The sequence below is a fragment of the Mixia osmundae genome (assembly GCF_000708205.1).
Source record: "Mixia osmundae IAM 14324 unplaced genomic scaffold scaffold_1, whole genome shotgun sequence".
NCBI lineage: Eukaryota > Fungi > Basidiomycota > Mixiomycetes > Mixiales > Mixiaceae > Mixia > Mixia osmundae.
The window spans coordinates 1625460-1642169 of record NW_014575563.1 but is presented as its reverse complement, the minus strand read 5'-3'; the positions used below and the strand labels follow the sequence as shown (position 1 = coordinate 1642169).

The following is a 16710-nucleotide window of genomic DNA, read 5'->3' as shown; positions in this document are numbered from 1 at the left end:
CGATCCATATAGGTCGCTCGGCCCGTACAAAACATGGCGGCAACACACCGGCCGAGCTCGACCTCACCCGAACCTGGTTCGAGTCCGACACTGAACAGAGCACAAGCCGCCGCTCAAGCAAGCGGCACTCGTGAGATTGAATCGACCGATTATGCTTACAAGTCTGGCGCTGCCTCTCCGCGTCGATCTCCAATGAGCACCATGACGCGCACCGACTCTGGCGATGCAAGTCCAGACACATCAGAGGCTGGCAGCAGAGGCTTCTCACAGTCTGGCACGCCCCTCATGGGCAGCCAAGGCAATTCTACCGTTTCATCGAGTTCAACAGCTCGCCGATCCTCACTTACGGGCAGACCTCTCTCCAAAGCGACGCGACCGGTACTGAGGGCCACGAAGACTGCAGGCACGCTCGAGACTACAACAGGATCACAGTCATCTGCTTCTGCCGCGCGTCGCACAACCTCGCACACTGAGAAACCAAGCGACTTCCCCTGGGGCTTTCCTCGTTCTGCTACGGGGGATGGCTCTGCGACATCCGCGGCTTACCCCGACATGCTCCAAAGTGATGAGAGCATATCGCGACAAGCGCTAGACTACTCTGTCGGAGGGTCCGAGCGGATCTTTCCGATACGAAGCATCATCAACGATCCCACCTTGTCGAGCCCACCGATTCAGACGGCTTCCATCAAATCGCCCGTTCTCGGCGGACAGCCACTCAAAAGCGCTCGATCCGAATCGGCATCCAATGCGAGTGCCTGGGTGCAAGGACAACGCAATTCGACTGCAAACGCCGCCCGACGCGGACCCGGCTCGACCTACAGCAGCCACTCACACCTGTCCAACCGCGAGGTAAGGGGCGCACTGGATCTCATGTAGCAATGCGCTGAATGTGTCTCTATCGTAGTTAGAATCTCCCGGTGAGTCGTCCCAGCCAACCAGGCAGCGCACGTCCGCAGCCGATCCATTGTCATCTGTCACATCCATGGCAGACACGCGCAACGACGACGACGATGATCTACATGGCGATCCTGACGAGCGCAGAGGGCGAGGCGTCCAATTGCAAGGCGGTAGCGTCGTCTCCGGGACTGACATGCCTGCCGGTGGAGATATCATGCAGCGCGCCAGGCTCTCTCGCGAACTGGGCGAGTCGGAAGCAGGCCCGTCTCAGCCGTACATGACGGTTCGCTTCGAGCACATAGAGACCGCAGACGGTCATATGGTTGTCACCGGCAGGGAAGGCCAGATCGCTACTTGCGAGGATGAGCCAATTCACATCCCTGGATCCATCCAGTCATATGGAGTCCTCATTGCCTTTGAAGACGACGGCGAGGGCAATCTGATCGTCAAACAGGTGTCTGAAAACGTCGGGCATTTGCTTGGTTTGCCCGCGCACCATCTTTTCGATCTCAAGAGCTTCACTGAAGTGCTCGACGAAGATCAAGAGGAGGTACTACGCGAGAATATGGAGATGCTCGAGGACCGTACAACAGACGATTTGATCGACACAGGGCCGCATACATTTCAGTTGAGTGGCTCGGGCGCAATCGGCTCAGGGCCAGATGACGGTGACAATAAGCTCGAATGGGACTGCTGGGCTGCGCTGCATATCCCCAGCCCGGACACGCGGCCAAACTTATACATCCTTGAGCTCGAGCTTGACAACGATGTCGACAATCCCTTGATGACTGAGCTCGATGAGCTGCCTACCGATGCGGAGCGAGGTGGCTTAGCTGGCGAGCCGTACGAGCCCACAAAAGAAGATCTGATACAGTCAACGACCAACATCTGCAAGCCTCTGAAATCGCTCGTGCGCTTCAAGAAGAGCAAGACGGCTTCCAGGATGGCTTCTGTGGACATACTCAAGGTCTTGACGCAAATTAACGACCAGCTCGACAAAGCGCATGATCTAGAGACTTTCCTAAAGCTTGCAATCGGAGTCGTCAAAGAGATCACAGGTTTTCATCGTGTGATGATATATCAGTTCGACAACCAATGGAATGGTCAAGTCGTCGCGGAACTAGTAGACTGGACTCGCACTAGAGATCTCTATCGCGGCTTGCACTTCCCAGCTAGCGATATACCAGCGCAAGCGAGAGAGCTGTACAGAATCAACAAGGTTCGATCACTGTATGACCGCGATCAGCCGACCGCTCGACTGGTCTGCTGCTCCAAAGCAGAACTTGACTTCCCTCTCGACATGACGCACAGTCACTTACGGGCTATGAGCCCGATTCACTTGCGATATCTTGCCAACATGGGCGTCGTAAGTGACCAGCGTTGCGTTTGTGCGCACTGACTGATGTCAGCTTTGTACAGCGAGCTTCGACGTCCATTTCCATCATCGCTTTTGGGGCGCTATGGGGCCTGATCGCTTGCCATACGTACGGTCGGTACGGTCAGCGAGTCTCATTCCCGGTTAGACAGCTTTGTCGTATCTTGGGCAACGGCATCTCTCGCAACCTCGAGCGACTGTCGTATGCACAACGCTTACACAGCCGTAAGCTGATCAATACCGCACCGTCTGCCGCAAATCCTGGCGGCTACATCGTCGCCAAGGCAGAAGACTTGCTCAGTCTGTTCGATGCGGACTTTGGTTTGCTGTCCATTGGTGGCGAAGCGAAGATTCTAGGACCGCTATCAAACTCGCAAGAGGTCCTGGCGATCCTGGAGTATCTGAAGCGACGATGTTTCCTGTCGATGCAGGTGTCACAAGACATCACATCGGACTTTCCAGACATACATTATCCAGCCGGCTTCCAGATCATCTCTGGCATGCTTGTCGTACCGTTGACCAGCGGAGGCAAAGACTTCATCACATTCTTCCGCCAAGGCCAACTCAAGCACGTTCATTGGGCTGGGAACCCCTACGAAAAGGTCAACCAGGAAGGTGCACACGCCCATCTCGAGCCCCGCAAATCGTTCAAGATGTGGTCAGAGACTGTTCGGGGGCAATGCCGGGCGTGGACAGATGAACAACTCGAGACGGCATCTGTCTTGTGCCTTGTCTACGGCAAGTTCATCAGCGTTTGGCGAGAAAAGCAGGCTGCTGTCCAGACGAGCCAGCTCACTAATCTGCTCTTATCGAATGCTTCTCACGAGGTTCGGACGCCATTGAACCACATCCTCAATTATCTAGAGATGGCGCTCGATGGGCCCCTAGAGGCCGATACCAAAGATCATCTTACGAAGAGCTACGATGCCTCCCGAACCCTAGTGCATGTCATCAACGACCTGCTGGTACGTGCAAATTTGCCATCCAAGTGTCACGCTGACGAAAGTTTCGGCTGCATAGGATCTCACACGCACGGAGCAAGGGAATGCGCTGTTCCTACAAGAGCCCATGGACTTGCGCAGCACGATTCAAGATGCTGTCGGCGTCCATAAAAAGGAAGCAGAGCGTAGAGGTCTGGAATTCAAGATTGCTGAGATTGGTCCTCGCATCCCCTCGACCGTGCTTGGAGATCGCGCTCGCGTCAAGCAGATCGTCGGCAATGTCGCTGCTAACGCTGTCAAACATACGAGCGAAGGCGAAGTCACCATAGAGCTGTCAGTCCTTGAGCGCGAGAGCGAGTCACAATCTATGCGATCAAGTTCAAAAAGCAGTCAGGCGGAAAGTCATGAAGCTGGTGAGAACAGCGAAACAAGCTCGAGTCTGGTTGCCGGCATGTTACTGCCCCCGCCCGGTCCAGAAGCCGGCTCAAGCGCCAGTGCCGGATCGATGAAAATCTCGATAACGATCACAGACACAGGCTGTGGCATTGCGCCAGACAAGCTCGAAACAATCTTTCGAGAATTCGAAGAGGTCTCCCCCGTCGAGCCAACTCCGTCAGAGGAGCAGGGAATGGAGCCCCATAAGCGGCCTGCTGGAGTCGGACTTGGCCTTGCCGTTGTTGCTAGGATTATCAACACGCTGGACGGACAGCTGCGAGTCGAGTCCAAAGTCGAAAAAGGCTCTCGATTTACAATCATCCTGCCATTCACTAGAGCCATCGGTGGCACTACTCAGCCAGGCTCAAGTGCGCTTAGCAACTCTAGCAGAGGTCCGCCGCGCAAAAAGTCACTTGGTAGTGCTGGCAGCCAAGCCAGCGGGGCATCTGAGATCGATTCCATTGTCGAAGCAATGGCTACGTCTCATCTTGATTCGCCACACCAGAAGCCACCGTCGAGCCCGTCGCTACAACGTGGTTTTGATGGCACGGGCATATTTCAGTCATTCAATGCTGGTGCGCAAGCCACACGACCGCGGCAGCCATCCTCGATGATTCCTATCGATAGGGGTGCAGAGGGACCCGGCGCTCACGTCAGCGTCGAAGACTCTTCGATGCCTTTGAGGGCTTTGCGAGTTGACGAAAATGAAGTTTCCAGCTCGGTCGATGTCAAAGGTCGTCAAACAGGATTCCAATCGAGTCCCATCTTGCGCGACTCTTCTGCGCAAATGGCTGGTAATCAAATCATCAGCGCCGACCGTCGTGACAGTGCCACGACTACGATCTCCACTGGATCTGTCACTTCGCCCGAGCGGTTGCGTGTTCTCGTGGTCGACGACGATCTGGTCAACCGCATGATACTGTTCAGACAGCTTGGTAAGGACGGACATGAAGTCGTCTTGACCGTTCACGGCAAAGATGGGCTCGACAAGCTGCGCGAAGATTACGCTTTCGATGTTATCATCATGGACTTACAGTGCGTCTGACTAATTTTATCCGTACGCGACAGAGCTGACGCTGCGAGATGTAGGATGCCTATCATCGATGGCAGGGAGGCTACCCGTCAAATACGCGTCCTAGAAAAGTCTGGCGATCTCAAGCTCGTATCATCTCGAGTCAGTCACAGCGGTAATGGCGGTCGGATACCAATCATCGCTTTCTCGGCTTCACTTCCAGAACGTGATCGCAAGGAGATTGCTGACACTGGCTTCGACGGCTGGATTCTGAAGCCATTAAACCTCGCTCGATTACGCAGTCTCTTCCTCGGACTCTCTGACAGCCACATCCGCCGGAAGGACGTGTATCGGCCGGGCCGCTGGGAACGCGGCGGATGGCTAGCCTCGTCGACTGTCGCGAATCAGGCTTCCGACCCGGTCGATGTGTCGCCTTGATCTGATCCGAGCAGCTCGAGTCTCCATCGCGTTTGTGGAGCGGCCCTTCCGACGCGCACACACTCCTCGCGCTGTCACTTCTTGCAAGAGACCTGCATCCATCAAGAAGTATTCGCATCAGCCTTTCTTTTCATCCGTTCACATCGGTCTTCATGTAACACTTCATCCTTGAGAGCACGCAGAGATTTTTATTTTGTATAGATGCACATCATTTGCCACGATGATTGCAAACTGTACATGAGACTCCGTTTCCTCAAAGACCCGGAGGCGGGGGAGCATTTTGATAGCCATTGGCAGCGGGGGGCGCTGGCTGTTGCTGGGGTTGGGCGGGGCTGTAACCCGGGGTGGCTTGTTGGCCAGCTTGCGCCTGCGCTTGTGCGTAGTATCTACTCGTCACCGTCAGCACAGGCTACGCGCGGACAGTCGAGATGGCATACTGCTGATAGTAGGCAGCCCACTGAGGATTCGACTGGATTTGCTGCCAATATGCAGCGTACTCGGCCTGGCCGGCGGCATCACCCGGCTGGGCCGGCTGACCATTGAGCCCAGCGGAAGGATCGCTGGGCGGCGGCGGTGGGGCGGCACCGGACGGAGGGGCGGGTGCTTCTCCAGCTGGCAACGGAGGCTGGTAGCCTTGCTGAGCGTAGGCGGCATATTGTCCTGGGTATTGATAGACCGGGTTGTTGTATTGCGCTTGTTGCTGATGCATGTACTGATCGAGCACGGCCTTGCTCTTGTTCCATTCTTCCTTGACGACCGTGAGCAGGTCTTCTGCAAGCTCTTTGGCGCGAGCAACTTGACGCTCGTCTGGCCCTGCAATGGCGATATGCATGGGCTCTTGAGACTCGACATTCGTATCTTGCTCGACGAAACCCGATCCGAGACCTTTGATCTGGACCTTTGCGTTTGTCTCTGCCTGGATGAATTTGACGAACAAGCCCTGATGGACTCGGTCAGCCTAAACCGCAGCACGCGAAGACAAACGCATACGCCTGGGCCGACAATCTTTGCGCGGACGTTGAAGTTGCGAAGGGTCTCGAGACCGATCTCAATCTTCGCCTCTGGCCACCGTCTTCGCTCGCGATCTCTGTCTCTGAAGCCGGGTCGTTCGGTGAGTGGCCCCAGATCCTGATCGATCAACTCTTGCACGCGCGCGACGGCCTTGTCCAATTCCTCTTGGCTGTTGGCGGTGATATGCAAGTAGAGCGGGGGATCCTTGTCTGTTGCCATCGACTTGTCGGGGTACCACTGGCCTTTGGTCGTGACGGATGCGCCCGTTGCATCTTGGATCTCGTGCTGTGTCGAGCCTCGGGTGAGCAGGTATCGATTTCGTAGATCGTTCACTTCGATATCTTTCACGAACTGTCCCAGCACAGGGTCAGCGTGTGCATAGGAAGTTGGAAGGACATCGTTGCTCACGTCTGGATCGTTGATCTCTTTGCCTTCGACCTTGACAGCGGCAGCCATCTTTGCACCTCTGTCATACTGCGCAGCTAGCTTGGCAGCGATGGCGGCTGCTCGCTCGGGTCGTGTCAGCTCTCTTTCAGTCAGCGAGCACGAGATGCCTGACCTGCTGCGTCTACAGGTGCTGCTGCAGCAGGCGAGAGCGTTGGCTTGATGTCTTCCTCAATCTTTGGCTTCACTAGCGGCGATGCTGCCTCTGCGCTTCCCTCTTGATCCCATTTCCGCTTGCGCTCTGCCATTGATGCCGTCGTCTGAACAGAACGGCGGCGGATTGCAAACGCAGGCTGGCCGGACTGGCAATTCCCCGTAGAACCCCGCCTTGTCTGAACGCGAGGTTCAAAATTCTGTCAGCGCTCGCTCTCGCTGCTTGAGGGCCGGCTCTACGCGCGAATAGCAATGTCAAGTCGGTCGCTGATCCGTCCACTGTCTTGATATGCTGACACTGAGGACATCCGCCCAGGCGAGAAGCCCCGGAAGGAGAAGCGAAGACGCAGGGATGACAATGGATCGCCTGGCCCGACAGACTCTGCCGGTCAGGAGACACAGCACAAGAAGACCAAGAAGCACAAGGCAAGCAAGCCGTCATCATCGTCATCCTCTGAATGACCTCGACTACGTATTTGCAGAAGAAGCGCGACGCGGTAGCGACGACGACTTCGATGCCCGAATTGATGACCCACCAGCCCTTCGTCGACTCGTCTGAGCGTCCGACAGCGAGCTCGAGCAAGATCACTCATGAGCCTACGATGACGATGACGGGTGAGCCGACATTGGGGCTCGACGAGCCGCGCAAGAAGAAGAAGCGCAAGTCGAACAAGCACGCTTACGCCCCTGTCGCTGAAGCCTCCTCTGGCTCTCACGATGACCATCATCATCACGGCCTGTCAGGTGCAATGGGTGATATCAACAGTGCCACCCTCCATCCAGCCGCTACGACTTCTACATCCGACGGTTCCGAACAAGGACCAATGCTGGCCAATCCAGAGGACTTTGCTACGCTCTTTGCGACCTTCACACAAGGCGTACCCCATCCTCCTTCACCGACGACTGCCGCCGCATCGCACCTCGGCCACGACCGAATGGATCCCAGCATGCTCGACCCTTCGCTGAGCGACATGCGTCAGGACCGAATCAACCAGATCTACCAGCACTATGACAACGGCGACGAAGAGATTCTCAGAGGCGCCTTGCAAGCGATCGGCGCAGAATTCGGATCTTCGGCTACCCAAGATCAGCAAGATCACACTCGTCTCGGTCTGACTTATACCGACGCTCATGTCGGAGACGCCTTGCCTGCTGGTGACCTCGGTCCACAGCTAAGCGAAGTATCAACAAAGCCGAAGAAGACACGAAAGGCGGCTAACTCGCAGACCAAGGCTGCGAAGAAGGCGGCCAAGCCAAGTACGACAGAAAGCGTAGCGGATTTGACTAATCAAGAGATACTCACCAAACGCTGGTTCTCGTCTGCCCGGCTCAAGGAACTCTCCGAAACTCGCGGGTTGACCTACAAAAAGGGAAAATTCAACTCAGACGAGGAAGCAGCCATTGAAGCCTTCCTTGAAGACTACAAAAAGCGCAACGATCTGGACGAGGACGGCATGCTCAGGGTGATCTATGCCAAAGGCAAGAAAGCCAGAGCGGAGCATCAGGACTTCTGGCCCAATCTGACTGCCACTCTGAAGGAACGACCTGTCATCGCGGTCTATCACTACCTACAGCGACTGAAACACCCTCAGGGCAGACAAGGCGCATGGACGCCATCGCAGGACAAGGCCTTGAAGGATGCCCACTTGATGTTCGGCGGAGAGTGGAACAAAGTATCTGCCAATGTGGGAAGAATGCCGGCCGACTGCAGAGACAGATGGAGGAACCATCTCATGAACTCGGAAATCAGAAAAGTCGGAGTATGGACAGACGAAGAAGTCGACAAGCTTCGTTCGGCAGTCGCTTCTGCCGATTCAGCTCTCAATGGCAATCGAGAGAATGACGCCTACTGGAACCTCGTCGCCAAGCAGATGGCTGATACTCGCACTCGTGCACAATGCCGTATCAAATGGTCAGACACCATGCGCTTCGTCATCATTTACGTGCTGACATTCGAGCAGGGCTGATGTCTCTTTCGCCGACAAGAAGCCGAAAGAACAGGTCAAGAAGAGACTGAGATGGACTGCAAGAGACGACTATATCCTGATTCACAAGTAAGGCATCTGGCGCTCATGCGTGTATCGCTGCTTACTGGCTACGATGGCATTGTAGGATTGCAGCCCTCGAACCTACGGATCAGGCAGAGATCAACTACAGCCTTCTTCTCGATCCTGGCTGGCATCAGTGGTCAGCCGCGCAGGTCGCTCGTCGATTCGGCAGGATCAAGAAGAAGGTCAAGGCAGAGATGGTCACGAGGCCTAAATATTTCGGCCAAGACCCGGAATCATTGACGTTCAGGTCGATCTTAGACTATCTCAAATCAGTCAGGTACGCGGCTGCACCCGCCCGAGATGTTGTGGATACGGAGGACGAAGAGTAGTGCTCTAGAAGCTTGCCGAGGATGTCATGCGGAAATGCAAGGCCCCCGTTTCTGCGCAATACATTGCATCGAGATACAACGCTCAAGCCTTGAAGCCACGGCTGGCACGACGACCACGTGCCTTTTCGAACTTCCTGTTGCAAGCGCGGCAGGATCAGTGACTGGTCTAACAGGCGATGAGCTTAGATCAACGGACCTGCCCTTTGAGGTAACATAAGGCTTTGCGTTCTTGCCAGGTCCGGCACCGAAGTGCTTGAAGGCTTCGCGAGCGTTCTTGCGACCACGGAGCAAGACGGTGTTTGATCCGGTTGGTGCACGAACGGCGAGCTGATCAAGCGTGAGGCATTCACCGCCAGCAGCGATGATGCGTTCCCTTGCAGTCTGGGTGAATCTGAGTGCGGCAATGGAGAGCTTGGGTAGCTCGAGCAGACGGAGATCGTCTGTGACTGTGGCTACGATGACGACGGTCGACTTGTCGGCTGAGACATGACGAGAGTTGACTTCATAGACGACCTTGGCGAGCGAGACGGGCGGTCGGTTGATGCGCGAGCTAAACAATCGCTTAAGGATGACCTTGTTGAACTTGCTGTCAGTTCGTCGGGCGAGGAATCGGTAGAGCTGTGCCATGGAGACTCGACATCAACGGCGGAACAGCTCGAACTCTCAAGTTGTGCGAACCTTGACAAGCAAGAGCAGATAGGGATCCTCCGACTTGGGCGCAGATCTGTTGCCCTTTCTGACATGATGGTGCTCGATATCGATACCCTGCAAGGCCCTGCGTCAGCTCTGCCCTTGACTTTTTGCTGAGATGCTGTCTGCTGCCTATGCCTCGTCGAAGCCTCATTGCAGACCAGCTGCCGGTGCAGATTGGTCTGACAATGAGCAGTGCGACTGGCGAGCACCGCAGAGCAGTCTCAAAGCATCGCTACTCACCATCCTTGCTGTTCGAGTTTGCTACCAGGCGTGGCTTTGCCGAATTTCTTTTGATTTACCTCGCGTCAGAGTCAAAGTCGCTCAAAACTGAATGTTTCAAATAGTCAGGCGTGCCTTTCAGATAGACTACGGTGGCTCAAGCGTATCCGACTTTGTTCGTCACTTCAATATGGTGGGTCTCATGTCTGTCGTCAATCTGGGCAGCTGCTCCGAACACGCCGTCGAGCTCGCGGGCCTCGTCTTTGCTCCCTCACGGCCAACATTTGACGTTGCAGCGAAAATCGCTGTCGACATGAATTGTTGGCTCTCACCGGCAACACCTGCCCTGCCTCTGCCGCAGATCACACAGCTCGTGCTGACCTTGGTGTTTCGCAGCCCAAGGAAGTCAAGGACATCAAGCAGTTCCTCGAGATTGCTCGAAGGAAAGATGCCAAGTGTAGGCGAACTCGTGCATCAGTCAAGGGCAGGACTGATCATCAAGTTTCGGCTTGCAGCTGCTGCAGTGAAGAAGTCGACACCGAGACGGCCAGGCGCAAAGACTGTGACCAAGTTCAAGGTCCGATGCTCTCGCTATCTCTACACGCTCGTCATTGCCGATGCGGACAAGGCCGAGAAGCTGCGTCAATCGCTACCGCCAAGTCAGTCTTTGCTTTGCATTCAGTGTATGCACATACTGATCTAGACGGCCATCTGACAGCACTCAAGGTGACAGACGTCGACAAGGACCTCAAGAAGAGCAAGAAAAAGTCGGCATAGACTTTTGTGGCCTCACGAGCGAGCAGAGTCGGGCGCATGTGCGCCATGTGCTATAGCGGGCGTCATTGCATTTGCATTTGCGCTTCACCACAACAATAGTCCTTCCCGGCATACTCTGCGATCACTGCTGGCTTGTGTTCGTCGAGGGATATTCTCGTCCGTTCCAGTACAGACGAGGCCGCTCGACCATTTCCTCGGTGTTTGCCAGAGCGGTGTTTTGCATGCTTCGGTGCCATCTGATCTCAAATGCGGGTCCTAGCACGCGTTGGGCGGCCGCGTTCCAGAGCGCCGAGCGGCAGGATGACTGCGCGACGGTTTTGCCAGTCTGCTGCTCATCCTGAAGTGTTGCTGGCTCGTCTGACTGAGCGTACTCGATGTGCATGCAGAGCACCGGCAGCGGGCTTGCAGCTGTCCTGGACAGAGTTGCAGGGGTGAAGCCGGAGAGCGAGAGCAAGACGGCGATGGTTGGCAGCGTGACATCTTGCTCATCCTCAGTCGGCTGACTTGCACCCGTTGCAGTCGGCACCGTCGATCCGAGAGCAAGATGCTCCCAGCCTAGTGTTCCCTCTAGCTCTCTAATGACTCGTGGACCGAGCCTCTTGCGCTCTGCTTTACATTGGCCGAGAATGCGTACTCGACGGCTGACGAGCATCGTGTCATCGGACGATGGCTCGTACAGGGGCAAAGACCAGTAGCCACGAAGATCGACCCCTCTGTCATTGCGTCCGCCGACGAGCATGAGTGACATGCCCCATTGTTCGTTCAGGTATCGTTGGCAAAGCTCCTCATAGGCGGTCCCTCGCGCGACGGTCGACTGCAGTCGTCTAGCAGATCGGTGAGGCTGTGCTGAGAATCGGACGGGACATCGCCAGCATTGCATGCCACGACTTCCCGGCCGGCACGATGAGAGGGGCAGGGCTAGGTGCAACAAGCTTAAGGCTGAAACGCGTCGTCGATGCAACAAGGCTAGAGCGTGATTTGCTGTGAGCAAGTCAGGCTACGAAACTCTGCTGTCTTCAGCCATCGCCTTCGAACCTGGATTCAGTCTATGCTCATAGCTTCTTCGAGATCGGCTCACATTCGACTCCTCGGGCCTCTCTCTCGAACGCGACATCATCGGCTCTTTCGGCTATCACTCGCTGACGCCATGCTCGAGCGCCAGGCCACGAAGCTCCTAGCGCGGCAAGCATCGGCCGACGCCACATCTGCTCATCCAGCCACGCCTCGCTTGTCGGCCAGGTGGGCGCTACGTCATTGCCATAGTAGACCCGAGCTTACCGGAGGGATCGCCAGCCTGATGATCGTCTATCCCCTGAAGACTCCTGCATCCGACGGCTACAACTATCGCATCTTGTTACTGCAGCGTACAAAGAAGACGAGCTTCTCTTCTGCCTATGTCTTTCCTGGCGGAAACGTCGATCGAGCAGCAGACGAAGTTCTGGCTGCTCGACTCGTTCCCCAGGAGCTCGAAAGCGCGACATTGCGGATCTGTGCCATTCGCGAGACATTTGAGGAATGCGGTATCCTACTCGCCAGAGATGCTCAGGGCAGACGCATCGAATGGCCCGGGAATGGCGACTCGAAACTTGCTTGGCGCGAACGTGTGCACGATGACGCTTCACAGTTTGCTGAGCTGTTGAAAGAGCTCGACGCGACGCCTTCGCTCGACTTGCTCGCTCCTCGTGCCAATTGGACGACGCCGGTCATCATGCCAACACGATGGGATACGACATTCTATTGGACTATCCTCCCTCCCGTCGAGAACGATGCCGCTCTGACGCCAGAGGTGGTCAGCGATGGCAAGGAGACCGTCCTTGCTGCCTGGTACACTCCTCGTGAAGCCGTCGAAGCAGCGTATGCACGCAAGATCATCCTTGCTCCTCCCCAAGTCTATCTGTTGGCCGAACTCATCCAAGATAAAGACTATCGCGCTTTACTACATGACAAATACGCCCGCGTACCGAGAGCTCGCTCTCGCCTCGTCATCAATTTCACTCCTCGTTTTGCTACCGTTCCTTCGGATGAGGGCGGCGAGGACGTGTTTGCTTGCCTGTACCCTGGCGATGCTTTCTACGAAGGCGAAGAGCTCGCTAGTGTTGACGATCCGCGAAGGCACCGTCTATACATGTTGCCAGCTCAGAAGAACCAGCTGGTAGGCATTGTGCGTAAGAATCTCGGAACAGAATGGGGCGTAGAATGGTCAGACTTTGTCTACGGCTCGTCCAGCCTGCCACCGCCTCGTGCGAAGCTCTGAAGGCGCATCATGATCAGCATGCATACAGTCTTCAGTACTGCATCGGTACAGCAGTACTAATTGCGAGCAAAGTGAGATCTTGCAAGATCTCGGCATCGAACTTCTTGACCCCGAGCAGCGGTGTTGGCGTCGGCGGGCTCTCTGTCGACTCTGTCGGCTCTGCCCCGTTCTCTTGCGTCATGCGAAAGTATGGCTCAACGTGCGGGAAGAACTCTCGTGCCTCTTCGAGCGGTAGCGGCGCATTCTCAGTCGGGCAGAGCAATTCTCTGGCGTCATACGACTGCACGGTAGACGTGTTCAGCGGCGGGCAGACCTCGAGCTCGAGGATCGTCGTCGCGCCTCGCTCGACGATGTCAGACTCGGTCGTCAGAGTGCCCCAAAAGTCGATGACTGGCAAGGCACTCCACTTTGGCAGGCGGCGCTCGTCCGGCAGATCGAGCAGAGAGTCGGTCATCTGCATCAACGGCACCTCGAACATGATCTTTCGTCGCTTTTGTTGCTCCGTCTCGACCGTGCTTGCTTCGGCTTTGACGTGATCGCCTACCTCTAGATGATTGGTCGAGAAGGAGACAAAGTCGGCATAATTTGGGTAGAGCATCGTGTAACCTCGTAGATAGACTAGCTCGATAAAGTATTTCTTCCACGACCTCGCCCAGCGATTCGACTTGATGTCTGGAACGATGAGATCCGTGATGTCGAGCGAAGACTCGTTGAATCTGAGCGACAGAAAGTGGTGAAATTCTTTCCATTGCTCCGGAAAGTAGACTGCGCCCCACGAGCAGGGCACTTGCGATAGATACGGTCGCGTAGCTGGCAGACCGAGATCGGCAAAGAGCGCATGAGCGTCGAAAGCGCGCCTGCCTTCATTGCGCAGCTCCACATTCTTTTGCTGATACAGACTGACGCCAAACAAACGTGCCGCTTCAACCTTTGTCGACGCATCATAGCGATATTGTAAGATTGTAAACTTGAGCCAAGCGTAGAACTGTGGCGAAACCTCCACGTCGTCCTCTAGGAAGACGCCGTATGTGTCGTTGTTGCGCGGGTACCAAGACTCGACAATGGCAGGTATCAGACCGCCTACGACCACGCGATGACGGATATTCAGCGTGCCGTGCGGCCACTCGAGTTGTGCGACGAGCTTGTGAGTGTCAAAGTCGGCATTTTGTTCCAAGTTGAGACCGATATTGACTCGATCGCCGAGAAAGTGTGCAGCTTCGACAGACTTCATCAACCGCAGCAGCGAGTCCGGCCGATCTCTAGTTATGACCGAAATATCTATCTTTGGCACATTCCATGCTATAGCTTGCGTTAGCTCCAGATATCCATCTGTAACGCATGAGACTGACATCGAATAGCATCGAGCGGCAGTGCAGCTAGCCAGTCAACGTGAGCAATGTCACTTTGAGGTATCTCAATGCCAACGACGCTGTCGAGAGGGTGCGCGTCGAAGTTGACGCCAGCGATGGTGAGAGCGAGATGGATCGAGCTCGACACAACGCCACCAGTAACGTGTAAGACGACATCGAAGTCGTGCCGCTGCATAACCCCGCGGACTCGATAGATGAGAGCTTCGTCTGAGATATCCCCATCGAGCGAGAGATCACGTAGCGGTCGAACGTCTAGCGAGCACTGCTTGATCACAGCTTGATACCTATCGGTAGCCTCTTTACCGCCAAACGGTGCTAGAGCGACCCATATTTGCAGAGCATGTGTTCTTGACAGACCGCACGCGAGCGGTATCGCCAGGGCCAGATCCTTCTCATCGCTGACGAAGAGCGCCATGGCACCGCCTTCTAGCACGGGCATTTGCACTCGTTCGACAATGACAGGCGACGACAGGCTCGAGAGCGAGGAGATATCGATCGAATCCTGCAAAGCTGCGCAGGCTTCGTGTGGCCAATCGGGCGCAATCATCCAGGCGCCTCTCGCATGCTCGGAAGACGCAAGATGTGCTGACGAGAACGGAATTAGTTTGATGGGTATGCCAGATCTTCGTGAAAGTGCAATCGATAGCGCTGCACCAGGCGGCAGGCTACCTTCTGTTGGGAGCTCATGTGGGTCGACGGAGGCGACCCAAGAAGTGCGGAAGAGCACTGGGCCGGTGGGTACTTTCAGCGTCGTTGTCCAAGCTGTCGCATTGCCCTTTGCGTCTTCCTTGGCGTTTGTGTCCGCATAGACGCAACTCGACGGATCGTCGAAGCTGATGCCTGCGTGTGCCAGCACGGCACTGCTATACTCGCTCGTGGCCGCAACATGCATGAGACTCGAAGCGAACATGGCGCCCAGGTGCGTCGTGCCCGTTCGCCGCGGAGGCTCGAGCAGCAATAAGAAGCCACTCTGCAAATCGACGGCTGCTTCGACAATCGCCTCTGCGGAAGTGGCGTAATCATCGGAAGGATAAACGCTGACCTGGAGCATCGCTTTCTCAGCAGCAGAGAGCGCTGGTAGCTTGCCGACCACGGAGCGCAACTGATTCTCGAGCTGCTCTGTCGCTACGATCAGGATTTCGTCAGGTGGCATGATCTGGCTCTGTAGGTTGGCCACAATCGCTTGCAGCGACGTTATTTGTACAGCGTCTGATATATGTAGAAGCGCCGCATAGCCCATCGGCCCCGGATCGACGCCATACGGTAACGTCAGCAGATCTTCTAAGCGATGTCTGTCGGCTTTCGCTGTGCGCTCGCCGGGCCGAAAGTCTGCAAAGTGCTGTCACGACCTGCCGGACTACAGAAATTTGACAGACGTACCTAATCTGAGTCGTTTGAGGGCTCTTCCTTGCTTCCGCCTTCTTCGCATGGAGAGACTAGGCAATCGATCCCGCTGGCTCGACAAAAACGAAGCAAGACAGCCTAGCGCAACAAGTGCGAGGAGAAGTCGAGTCTTGCGCATCCTGCTCATGCGTCCACCGGCAGAGCTAGAACTGCCCGCCTGACGGGACCGTGACCAGCGTTCTGGTAGTGAGCCGACGATGAGAGCTTGTAACTGCGCCAAAGGTGACGATGCCTGGGCATGGGCAAAAGGCGACTGCCTCTCATCTGAGCCAAGCATCGGCGAACTCGCGTAAGGCGAGGCTGGCGGGGCTGCAGAGCCGTTGTATCCGTTGTAATGAGTATGCGAGGCATAGCCGTTTGAGACTGTCTGTGAAGACGCGTCCTTGGAAGCAGCGCCAGGCCCAAGCGAGCTCCGCCTGGGCTTGAGGGATGACCCTGAACGCGTGGCTGATGCTGCACTCGTGCTAGCCAGCCCCTCGTTCGAGTGAGATCGCACGAGGGTCTCGTCATATTGCGTTGTCGCGAACGGATCTACGGGCGACGTGAGGGCTTCAGGCACCGTCCTAGGCGGCAGAAAGCGCTTCGCCAGCCTGGGCGAGCCGATGCTAGACGGTGTGATGTGAAATATACGTGAGCGTGAGGGTGAATCAGCAGGTTCTGTGGTCGTCGATATTGGAGCAGGCCTCCGTGCTGGGTATCCGTTCTGTTGTCCTGTGTCACTGAACGATGAAGTAGACGTGCTGGAGGTGGCAGACAAGTCTCTTGCGAGCGCGCTCGACTCTGCCAAAGCCCCTATGGCCTGGGCAGACGGGACAGCCTCCGCGTGATCGCTCATTACGCTTGAAGGTGAGGTGTGTGAGCTCGGTAGCCGATGAGCGGCTGGGAGCGTGTCAACAGCTCCTCAGGA

General features: G+C 55.9%; 8 protein-coding genes across 8 annotated transcripts; 4 read left to right on the top strand and 4 right to left on the bottom strand.

Moving 5' to 3' along the window:
• Positions 1-33: 33 nt before the first annotated feature.
• L969DRAFT_92045 (uncharacterized protein) lies at positions 34-5098 on the top strand (the record flags this gene model as incomplete). The annotated part of the gene is made up of 5 exons (XM_014715721.1): positions 34-849; positions 905-2263; positions 2317-3237; positions 3293-4683; positions 4738-5098. The coding sequence occupies 5 exons, from the start codon at positions 34-36 to the stop codon at positions 5096-5098; spliced, it is 4848 nt and encodes a 1615-aa protein (XP_014571207.1).
• Positions 5099-5408: 310 nt separating this feature from the next.
• Positions 5409-6883, bottom strand: L969DRAFT_57317 (uncharacterized protein). Its single transcript, XM_014715720.1, has 4 exons — positions 6669-6883; positions 6518-6612; positions 6089-6460; positions 5409-6038 (listed from the first exon to the last, which is right to left on the bottom strand). Exons 1-4 carry the CDS (start codon positions 6799-6801, stop codon positions 5508-5510), a joined length of 1131 nt encoding a protein of 376 aa, XP_014571206.1. The 5' UTR covers positions 6802-6883; the 3' UTR covers positions 5409-5507.
• Positions 6884-6958: 75 nt separating this feature from the next.
• Positions 6959-9166, top strand: L969DRAFT_84482 (uncharacterized protein; the record flags this gene model as incomplete). Its single annotated transcript, XM_014715719.1, has 5 exons — positions 6959-6965; positions 7023-7132; positions 7189-8618; positions 8668-8760; positions 8819-9166. The coding sequence occupies 5 exons, from the start codon at positions 6959-6961 to the stop codon at positions 9084-9086; spliced, it is 1908 nt and encodes a 635-aa protein (XP_014571205.1). The 3' UTR covers positions 9087-9166.
• Positions 9111-9854, bottom strand: L969DRAFT_43479 (uncharacterized protein; the record flags this gene model as incomplete). Its single annotated transcript, XM_014715718.1, has 2 exons — positions 9111-9704; positions 9765-9854. Coding segments are annotated over 2 exons (684 nt in total), but the record flags the coding sequence as incomplete, so codon positions are not given.
• A 256-nt stretch (positions 9855-10110) lies between these two features.
• On the top strand, positions 10111-10775 carry L969DRAFT_43045 (uncharacterized protein; the record flags this gene model as incomplete). Its single annotated transcript, XM_014715717.1, has 4 exons — positions 10111-10191; positions 10395-10455; positions 10514-10657; positions 10717-10775. 4 exons carry the CDS (start codon positions 10111-10113, stop codon positions 10773-10775), a joined length of 345 nt encoding a protein of 114 aa, XP_014571203.1.
• A 12-nt stretch (positions 10776-10787) lies between these two features.
• Positions 10788-11655, bottom strand: L969DRAFT_92041 (uncharacterized protein; the record flags this gene model as incomplete). Its single annotated transcript, XM_014715716.1, has 2 exons — positions 10788-10857; positions 10901-11655. The coding sequence occupies 2 exons, from the start codon at positions 11653-11655 to the stop codon at positions 10788-10790; spliced, it is 825 nt and encodes a 274-aa protein (XP_014571202.1).
• Positions 11656-11922: 267 nt separating this feature from the next.
• On the top strand, positions 11923-13029 carry L969DRAFT_44232 (uncharacterized protein; the record flags this gene model as incomplete). The annotated part of the gene is made up of 2 exons (XM_014715715.1): positions 11923-12014; positions 12069-13029. The coding sequence occupies 2 exons, from the start codon at positions 11923-11925 to the stop codon at positions 13027-13029; spliced, it is 1053 nt and encodes a 350-aa protein (XP_014571201.1).
• Positions 13030-13060: 31 nt separating this feature from the next.
• Positions 13061-16638, bottom strand: L969DRAFT_42203 (uncharacterized protein; the record flags this gene model as incomplete). The annotated part of the gene is made up of 3 exons (XM_014715343.1): positions 13061-14328; positions 14379-15728; positions 15780-16638. The coding sequence occupies 3 exons, from the start codon at positions 16636-16638 to the stop codon at positions 13061-13063; spliced, it is 3477 nt and encodes a 1158-aa protein (XP_014570829.1).
• Positions 16639-16710: the final 72 nt, after the last annotated feature.

Excerpts from the sequence above, each read along its gene's own strand:
- L969DRAFT_57317 (XM_014715720.1), bottom strand. The coding sequence starts at position 6,801 with ATGGCAGAGCGCAAGCGGAAATGGGATCAAGAGGGAAGCGCAGAGGCA. Across the intron at positions 6,613-6,668 it reads AGCACCTGTAGACGCAGCAG|CCGCCATCGCTGCCAAGCTA; the intron begins GTCAGGCATCTC and ends CCGAGCGAGCAG. Across the intron at positions 6,461-6,517 it reads AAGAGATCAACGATCCAGAC|TTCGTGAAAGATATCGAAGT; the intron begins GTGAGCAACGAT and ends GTGCTGGGACAG.